The sequence below is a fragment of the Schistocerca americana genome, chromosome 8 (genome assembly GCF_021461395.2).
Source record: "Schistocerca americana isolate TAMUIC-IGC-003095 chromosome 8, iqSchAmer2.1, whole genome shotgun sequence".
Classification (NCBI taxonomy): domain Eukaryota; kingdom Metazoa; phylum Arthropoda; class Insecta; order Orthoptera; family Acrididae; genus Schistocerca; species Schistocerca americana.
This window is the reverse complement of record NC_060126.1, coordinates 261297890-261308096: the sequence shown is the minus strand read 5'-3', so window position 1 is coordinate 261308096 and position 10207 is coordinate 261297890. Positions and strand designations below refer to the sequence as shown.

General features: G+C 42.0%; 1 protein-coding gene across 5 annotated transcripts in view; it reads right to left on the bottom strand.

Moving 5' to 3' along the window:
• Positions 1-4446: 4446 nt before the first annotated feature.
• LOC124545392 (calcium uptake protein 1 homolog, mitochondrial) overlaps positions 4447-10207 on the bottom strand; it is a 231674-nt gene continuing 225913 nt past the window's right edge. For all 5 annotated transcript variants that reach the window (XM_047124305.1, XM_047124308.1, XM_047124303.1 and 2 more), the window contains one exon: positions 4447-5443. In XM_047124305.1, the coding sequence (XP_046980261.1) occupies positions 5289-5443 (155 nt within the window). In that variant the 3' untranslated portion in view covers positions 4447-5288. The remainder of the gene's footprint in view (positions 5444-10207) is intronic.

Genomic DNA, 10207 nt, shown 5'->3' with positions numbered 1-10207 from the left:
GTCTGTAATAAAATGGTACTTTATTTTTCAATTTGATCTTATTTAACTTACCTTCCAACTCAACTAACATATCTTTGGGTCTGAAAGTGCCATAATTTATTGTTCCTATGTAAGACATGGTAGAAGCAGCTGGGTGCATTAAGTCTAAACCATTGTTTATTTAACTAAATTTTGTATGGCAATGCACAGGTGCAGAAGAGTAGCAGACTGTGCCCCGTGCCCTAAAGCCATTTCCCAATTTGTCAGTCTATTATTCCCAATTTTTTCCACCTGGGAAGGAATGCCAATGTTACAGAAACTCTTGTGGGGCAGTATGGGTTCAGACAGCAATTCCCTTGGTTCACTGGCTTGACAGAGGCTGAACTGTTTAGATCTATATGCAAACAGTGCAAACCTTGGCTCGCAGAAGTCTCCAACCTGGCTTAAATGCTTCTAAATCTCATAAATTGCAATAAAAATGATCAGTTTGCATGCTGATCACGTGCTGGTAGTGAACAATATTATCATTTAGCAGTCAGCCTGTATGTCATCCATTCAGTCCAGAGGGTAACAGACTTTGAATTACAACTCATCATCCCATGTGTAGTGGAAGTTGTTGATTAGCAAACAATAGTAACAGATACTGCAAAGACAGTGGAATGAGAATATATTTAATTGCGAAGTTCTTAAAGTAAAACAAAGGGGTTAATTTGAGAAAATGTTATGCACCTTTCCTAATAGCTCATAATTTGCAAATGACAAATGACTGTTTCTAGTTATCAAATGTGTCATTAACTTCAAAGCACTAGAAAGCATGCTGTGGTATGTGAATTGCATTGACTATGCAGCCTGCTAGGATTACACAAAAATACAAGTCTTCTATGAAATAATTACATCATACACTTTTCAATCATATTTCTTGTTGAAATACGAAATTGTTCATTCTGTTTGAGGATGCTTCTGTTAATTTTTCTTTGGATTTTATTAGTTGCAAGTACCTGCAGAAACCAACTTCCTGGTGAGGACAGGCAGGAAGAGCAATAGCAATGATAAGAATAGAAGAGTGCACACATGCTCTGTCTCTATATACATGAATTGAAGTCACTGCTCTTCCATCCAAACATTTGGTCTTATCTCAGGAACTGATGTACAGATTCTGGCTAATAGAAACATTGATTCATGAGGGAGGTTATTGTACTTAATTTACAAATATTTTGAGGAAATTTTCTGAATTATGATGAACTGAAGTCCCTGCTTGCTGTGAAAACGGTGCCATTGCCACCTACCATTACATTCACAAGCCTAGAGAGTGGCAACAGCTTGAAGACAGCAACAAAGCTTGACCAAATTCCACACCAGGCCTCGTGCTCTAGTGGTGAAATGCATGCCTGGAAGTGAAAGGTTGTGGGATCAAATCCCAGCTGCACTTTTTTTCCCACACTACCTTTTAACCTAGCATTCACCTCTCAAATTTGTGGAGACCTGCCAGAAATGCACGTTAAACTATAGGTCCCGTTCCCTGGCCAGATAACTAGTTGCAGACATGAAAGTTGCCTTAGTGAAATCTGGTCGATTGTAATCATTTAAGAACAACTGCTTAGTGAAAAACGATGTCAATCCTAAATCTGTGGTTTTCAATTTTTTATGTGGAAAGTAAAACATTTTCCAAAAAAACTGCAGGATCAGATGCAGTTTTGCTTCATTTATGTAAAAAAAAGTTTTCAGTAGTACAGCAGATGACTCAACTTTCAGCTTTCTTTGAATAAACATAGATTTAAACATAATTATTTGTGTGGTAGGGTGACTATGTCTGCCATAAAAGGTCTGTGATAAAGAATTGCATAGTGAGTCTCACCAATGCATCAGTGCATACTAAGCTTTGCAACAGGGGAGCTGTCATGGGCTGCATATTTACATAAAGCCTGTCTCTTTCTTTATTTTACTCACACACGCACACGCGCGCCTGCTGTGAAAATGGTGCCATTGCCACCTACCATTGCGCGCGCGCGCGCATGCACGCACACGCACACGCACACACACACACACACACACACACACACACACACACACACACACACACACTCTTTTGCATCCATGATTCACATAGATTATTCACCCTGTATTAATCAGAGAATCAGAGTAATTACATAATGATGTGCTCCTGTAACTGCTATGAGATGTAACGCCAAATGCCAATTAAATATCAAGCAGATAACATTCATGCCCCCTGAGAACTTAACTGGCATCTGCTGTTTAAATCATTTACGTTATATGAAAGTGATAATATTCAGTTAACTACGGTTGTTTTGCAAAGTCAAACAATGGAAAATCCAAACTGGAATACCAACAATATTACAAAAAGGATAGACTGTTACTCACCTTAAAGATGAAAAGGAAAGAAAACACACACACACACACACACACACACACACACAAGCAGGCGCACCTCATGCATACATGACCGTTCTCTCTAGCTGCTGCAGCCAGAATGCAGTGTCATCATATCGAGTGGAAGCAGCAGTCTGGAGTGGGGGGCAGGGAAGGGAGAGGGACAGCACGTTACGGGTTGGGGGAGAGGAGTCAGCACTGCCTGAAGGAGTGTGCTGGAGCTATATGGTGCCCAGACAAGGTTATGGCTCGCGTCGAGAGGCTGTGGGGCAAATAAGGGTGTGAGGGGGAGGCATGGGGAGCAGAAAAGGAGAGCAGCAGAGAGGCAAAAAGACCAGTGGTGCTGGCACAGAGCAGAAAGCTATGAGGGTGGGGGACATGAATTTGGAGGAGGCGATAGGACAGAGGGGTTGGAAACTACTGGGTGAAGGATGAGGCCTTAGGTCAAGGCCACGGTGATTTCAGGAGTGGAGAACGTGTCATAAGGATAACTCCCACTGCGCAGTTCAGAGAAGCTGGTGGTACAGGGCAGGATTCAGATAATCTGGATTGCGAAGCAGCCATTAAAATCGAGCATGTTATGTTCTGCTGCATTTTGTGCCACAGGATGGTCCACTCTTCTCTTGGTCACAGTTTGGCAATGGGTGTTCCTGGTAGATAGAAAGTTGGTAGTCCTACTAATATAAAAAGCTGTGCAATAACTGCAGCAGAGTTGGTATATGACATGGCTGCTTTCACAGGTGGCTGAGCCTCTGACATGGTTTGATAAGTATGAGAGGATAGGAATAGGAAGTGCTGGGTGGACGGATTGCGCAGGTCTTGCACCTGGAACTTCCACAGGGATGTGATCACTGTGGCAAGGTGTTGGGACTGGGAATGGCACAGGGGTGGATGGGCAATGAAATATCACTTTAGAGTGGCTGCGAGAATCTTGGTTAGGATGTCCCTTATTATCAGGGCATCATTGTAGATAATCGAAGCCCTGACAAAGGGTGTGGGTCAGTTGTTCCTGTCTGATGTGGCATTGGGTAACAAAGAGGGGGGAGGGAGGGGGAGTGTTCCTTTGTAGCTGCTTCCTGTGGTAGTGCCTGTCTGTGAAGGCCTTTGTGAGACTTCCAGCATATTGGGCAATGGAGTTTTTGTCACTGCAAATATGCCATCCATGGGGGACCATACTGTATCGGAAGGATTTTTGATGTGGGAGGGATTGTACCTGTCGAAATGCAGGTACTGTTGGTGGTTGATGGGTTTAATGTGGGCAGATGCATGGATGGAACTATCACAGAGGAGGAGGTCAACACTCAATAAGGTGGCACTTTGGATTGTGGGGAATCAGGTGGAGTGGATCAGAGAGAAGGTGTTGAGGCTGTGAAGGAATGAGAAAGGGTTGTCTTGGCCCTGAAGCTAGATAATAATGATATTGTCAATGAATGTGAACAAGACCAGGGGACTGGGATTTTGGGAGGCTAGGAAGGCTTCCTCTAGATGATCCAGAACAGAAGCTGCCATGTTGGTGCCCATGGCTGTGCCATGGATTTGTTTGTATACCTTCCCAACATACAGCATCCTGGAAATAAAATTACACTACACAAGTCATCCAGCCATAGATAATTTGTGCTACACAACTGAAGCTTGAGTGTGTCACTAGCAAGAAACTAAATACAAGTTTTTGTGCGATGTATTATGCATAATTGGTTAAATATCAGTGCTTTCAGTCTCCACACAATTTATTTCCCTGTGTTTCTGCATCATGGTTTATCTATGTTTACAATTTGTTTATTCTGTTTTTAGGTTTATAAGTATGATTTTGAAATTCCTAGCACTACTCTATCCCATTATTCAAGCAGAAACAAATCTACTAATGTTGCTATTCTAAAACAGAAAATGACATTCCTAACCAGCATATGTCCAAAATATTGTAATTATTTGTAACAATCCACTTAGTATTTTAATAGTTGCTACTTTACCTTTATTGTGAACTTATTTTGATTTATCTGAAATGGTAGAGAACCTGAAAGACCACATTAAAATGTTGCTGTTTTATTTGTTTTCACACAGAAAATATTACTGAAATGCATATTTAGTATAACAAATTTATTCACATTGTTAGTAGCTAGCAGTGAACTTTCCAGTAAATAACAGAGTGAGACAAAGACGACAAATCAACTGCACTGTACACTTTCAAATAAAATTTTAAGTACATTAACAATGTTAAAGTTTAATGAAACACAACTTTAAGCAGTATACAGCAACAACCTGTTTACTTAAAAACAAGGAAAAATACAGTAAAAGAAAATAATTTATAAATGTATTAAATTCATAAGATTTTATTTACACTCAGTTGTTATTTTCTAGAGTTTTGTGCAGTTACCAATATGGTATATTCTAACAGCAAACACTGTTGCAAAGCTGTTCGGTGTGAACTATTCTGAACCACAACACTGTGCTCTTGGTAGCAAAACAGGAAGATGTCAAAAGGAAGTAGATGAATTATCATCAGTTATGCATAAGTTAACTTAATTAACTTTGTTAATTTAGTTCCTTGAATTAAGCTTTAATTTATCTCCCACTTCTATGAAATACATGCTGCTCTTGCTAATGTGAGAGTAAGTACACATGTGACACCAGAAGCAACTTCAGTCATGGAGTGCAGATCACAATGAATGCTAGTAGTACAGTCTGCACGGTATGAAGAAAAATCCTACACATATGCTGTACCTTCCATGACTGCTACGTAGCAATATTTAATGAAATTGTTGTCTTTATGGGGTCTACTTTCCCCACCTGCTATCATTTGTATTCATCACTCTCACACATCTCATATGTGCAATATATTTTAAGTGAAGGAAGACATTAAGTACAAGAAACACAACAATCATTTTTCTGCAGATGGTAGCAGGAGAGATTCCAAGCGAATTTTCTTAGATGTCGAGCAGTGTTGGTTTTGTTTCACGAGCACATTTTGTCACGGACTGTATGAGTTTTACAAATCCAGTGTCCTTTGGTTTTTCAAGACCTCTGAGAAGCCTGTTCTTCATCACAGACACAAACTCACGGTTACTCAGTTGACCATCCACTGTAAAAAAATAGGTGAAATCACTTTTAGAGTTTTTTGTTTTTACAAGTAATATTGTATTACAACGATCACATAACAGTAGAGATATTCAAATCACAAAAGCTTTCCCAGCAATCCTTTGACATACTGGGTTGTTGGGTATCTTGCTGGATATCAGCGTCATTCAAGCACAATATGTGACTCGAGATCTTCACAATGAAAGAGCAATTAAAAATGGAAGGGGAAGTCTGTAGGTAAAAATACTGGACCCGAACACTCGATGAGCATCTGATGAAGGCAATAAGTCACACTGCCGAAATACTGTGCATGAATGATGGTGAAATCTGGCATAATACCTAACACCTCACGATATCAATGAATAACACACATTTATATCAAGTTTTTTACTATGGTGTTTTGATAATAAAGAACAGTTCATTTATCCAATTAGAATCATTTTACTTTCATAGCTGTTCACTTGAAAAATTAAGTCACTGATTCTGGCAAGGACTGTGATACATAATTGTGTTACTGAACAAAGCTAGACAACCCAAAACCTAAAATTTTGAAATTATGTATATTAATTACAGAAGACCCTTAAGCATGTGTTTTCCTTCAACAGTGTAGGTGCAAAGAAAAGAAAAGATGATCTGCATCTACTGCTTTCACTATCTTCAGCCTATCATAATTTTTTATAGTGGTGGTAGTAGTTTTATTTTCAATGAAAAGCATTTGCTACCATAAAATAGTTTAATTGTGAGGGCAGACAATGAGCAGTGGGAGTATTTGAAAGTTTATTGGCACAGAAAGTTTTATGTGATTGTATGCAACCACACGAGGTACTAATTTTTCTTTTATGAAGTTTACATTAAAATACCATCAATTACATGATGAAACTATGAAAGGCTCTTTTTTAACACAACCAGATAACCCTACTTCCCTATTATTTTCACTATCAATTTCCTTCTATTATAAAAGTTCCTTGTCTTGAAGCAGGTAGGAGAAAGCAGAATGAAGAGGAAAATGGAATGAAGGGGAAGAGAGACAGAAGGAGTTTTGTGGCAGACAGAGTTCATCCATGTGCAGTCCAAGGTAGCTGCAAGTTGTGTCCGCGGTTAGAGTGTAGGGGTGTGTTTAGGGATTTGGGGGGGGGGGGGCAAAGAGAGACAACTGTGGAGATGGTAAGAAGGAGGCTTATTGTCTACATATAGTAACTGTAAAGCAGGGAGAAATATGAAGCTGCTGGTTGAGGGGGAAGCAATCTGGAAAAGAACAGTGCAGGGCACTAGGAAAGGGGAAGAGATTGATGGAAGGCATTTACAGGGTAGCACCCATCTGTGATAGCCTTGGCAGTCTCATTATCTTATTGGGAGAGGAATTGCCTAATTGCTTACGACTGCACAAGCCCTCTCTGCAGATGGAAAATGGTAGTGTAGAGTGAGAGGGAGAGAGGGAGAGGGAGAGAGGGAGAGGGGGGGGGGAGGGAGGGAGAGAGAGAGAGAGAGAGAGAGAGAGAGAGAGAGAGAGAGAGTTGAAGCAGACAGAACAGGATGTGTTGACATTTTAGATGGTTGTGGACTGAGGATATTGACTCTAAGGTCAAAGCATTAAAACCTCATCAAGGAATCGAACACAGCTGAGAGATTTAGGAATTTGGGTGGCTACAAAGGGCTCCTCCAAGGGGTCATAATGTGAGCTGACATTTGCAGTGCTGCCCTTCACAGGAAAGTGCTTTTGGGTGAGGATACAATTGTTCATGCATACGTGGAATTATGCAGAATCTTGCAGCAAGCAGGATATCAGAAAAGTTAATGGTCAGCCAATTACTAACTATGCTACAGAGGTCTATTTTTGTTCATTTCATTATGATTTATTAATAAAGCATAGGCAACACAACTTCAGTGTCCTATGCTTTCTGAAAATCATCAAGATTCAGATGTGCGATTTATTTCATCTCACTAAATTACTTATGTATTCCAGTTATTAAAGGCACTCATGAATACAGCTGTAACCATTGTCTATGTTAGCACAGAAGTTTTTCGCTATCATCAACTTCTTCAGATTTCATCTTGTTTCCTCCTTTTGCATCCATTTTATACTTCCTGGGTTTTTCACACACATGTGGATGTATTTTTGCAATTTTTTTTGGACGTAATTCTATGTTATTTACGTAATTTTTCACATTTTTTCCACCACCATGGATCCTTGCTCCTTCCATCTGCATCAATACAGAAAAATTTCCTTATTCCTAGCCAGAACCCAGTCCCATGTACTGTTCCTGCACTTTTGCTTGGCTTGTGGAATCCCCCCAAATGGCCTTACGATCAAATTACCCATCTCTGCCTCCTTCCACAATGATCTGCATCTGTCCAGTTTCTGTCAATCCTTAGCCCTCACCAACACAGTCCTGCAAAACCATATCTGCCAAGCCTACAAAACCATATCTACCAAGCCTAAACCTTATTGCAGTACCTTCTGCCCACCCGTAAAATTATCCTGCTATGCCATCCCAAATTCCTTGAATCCATAACACACATTGAAGCTCTTGCCCCACAGGAACTAGAGCAACATACACACCACTACCTTAAAAAGCTCTCCACCCTGCTCACTTCCTCATGCCTTGGAGTACCATTGTCCACCAGCTCTACAACAACCTCTAAACCTCCACAATGTCCCCTCATAGCTGACAAACTTTGTCTTGCAGACCTACTACATTTACCTCCAAAACTCCCTCCCACCACCACACAGAATCAGAACCTAACCACAGCCACAATACAGTTGTGAACCTTTCCCCCAGAAGTCTTAGCCCCACAAAAATATCAGTTCTTTCCGCAGAACTCACCTTTTGCCCCACTCCCAAATTCAATCATGCAGGACCTGCTAAAGACCTCCTCTCCTTCTCCTGGTCCCTACAATGGAAACAAAGACCATGGTTGAACCCTGCCTAACTCAGTTCACTCCTCCATCCAACCATGATCCACCCCCACTGCCCCCAAATCACCCCCTGTTAACTTTCCAGGATTTCTTAATCTTGAGCCTTGCTTCACCATCATTCTGCAAAACCCTCAACATGCAGACAAACCTTACATCTGCAGAAAGAACCGCAGTCCACCATTTCAAACCTGATCCCGACATTATAATCCTACCTGTGGACAAACTCTCCACCACTGTTGTTTTGAACTGCAAGGATTACCTGGTGGGATTACATGGCAGAAGGACTCTGCCAGCTGTCAGATATGTCCACCTACAAATCTTGCCACAGTGACCCCATTCCACAAATCCAGCAGGATCTCCAGTCACTCTTCAAATCCTAAGGTCCATCCCAGAACCCCTCCATGGAGTCCATCTCTCAGCTCACACCTACCACTCCCTGCAATGCTACCTCCTACAAGCTTCCGTAAGTCCATAAACCTACCGAGCGAGGTGGCGCAGTGGTTAGACACTGGACTCGCATTCGGGAGGACGATGGTTCAATCCCGCGTCCGGCCATCCTGATTTAGGTTTTCCGTGATTTCCCTAAATCGCTCCAGGCAAATGCCGGGATGGTTCCTCTGAAAGGGCACGGCCGACTTCCTTCCTCATCCTTCCCTAATCCGATGAGACCGATGACCTCACTGTCTGGTCTCCTTCCGAAAACAACCCAACCCCCCATAAGCCCAACCAACCAGGATGCCCTATTGTGGCTGGTTACTGTGCCCACACTGAGAGAATCTCTGCTCTCATAGACCAACATCTTTCAATCTGTTAACCAGAACCTACCCTCCTCTATACAAGGTACCAACCATTTTCTCCACCGACTCTCCAAATTTCCTGTCCCGTTACCACATGTTCATCAGTATTGATGCCACCTCCCTTTACACTAACATCCCTAATGCCCACGGCCTTACCACAATTGAACACTACCTTTCCCAATGCCCAAAGGATTCCAAAACAACAACCTCCTTCCTAGTCACCATGACCAACTATATCCTCAACCATAATTACTCTTCCTTTGAAGGCATTACCTACAAACAAATCTGGGGTACCGCAATGGGCACCCACATGGGCCATCTGGAGGAATCCTTCCTAAACAACCAGTATCCTAAGCCCCTCACCTGGTTTTGATTCACTGACAACATCTTTGCGATCTGGATCGAGGTAGAGGACATCCTATCCACATTCCTCCATAACCTCAACAACTTCTCCCCCATTTGCTTCAACTGGTCCTACTCAACCCAACAAGCCAGCCTCCTAGATGTTGCCCTCCACCTCAAAGATGGCTACATCAGTACCTCTGCCCATATCAAACCTACTAACCACCAGCAATACCTCCACTTCGACAGCTGCCAGCTTCCATACCAAGAAGTCCCTTCCACACAGCGTAGCCACTCATGGTATCACATCTGCAGTGATGAGTGGTCCCTCTCGAAATATACCAAGGGCCTCACTGGCTCATTGAAGCTTTCACAAACTGTAATTATCCTCCCAACCTTGCACAAAACAAATGTCCCGTGCCTTATCTTTCCAGTCTCCCATTATCTCCCAAAACCTGGCCACAAGGGAGCATTCCTCATAATTCAGTACCACCCAGGACTGAAGCAACTGAAACACATTCTGCGCCACTGTTTTAACTACCTCTTGTCGTGCCTTGAAATAAGAAATGTCCTGCCCACTATCCTTCACACCCCTCCTACAGTGGTATTGCACCATCCACTAAACCTACACAACATACTCGTCCATCCCTACACAACCCCTGCTCCCAACACTTTACCTCATGGCTCATACCCCTGTAATAGATCTAGGTGC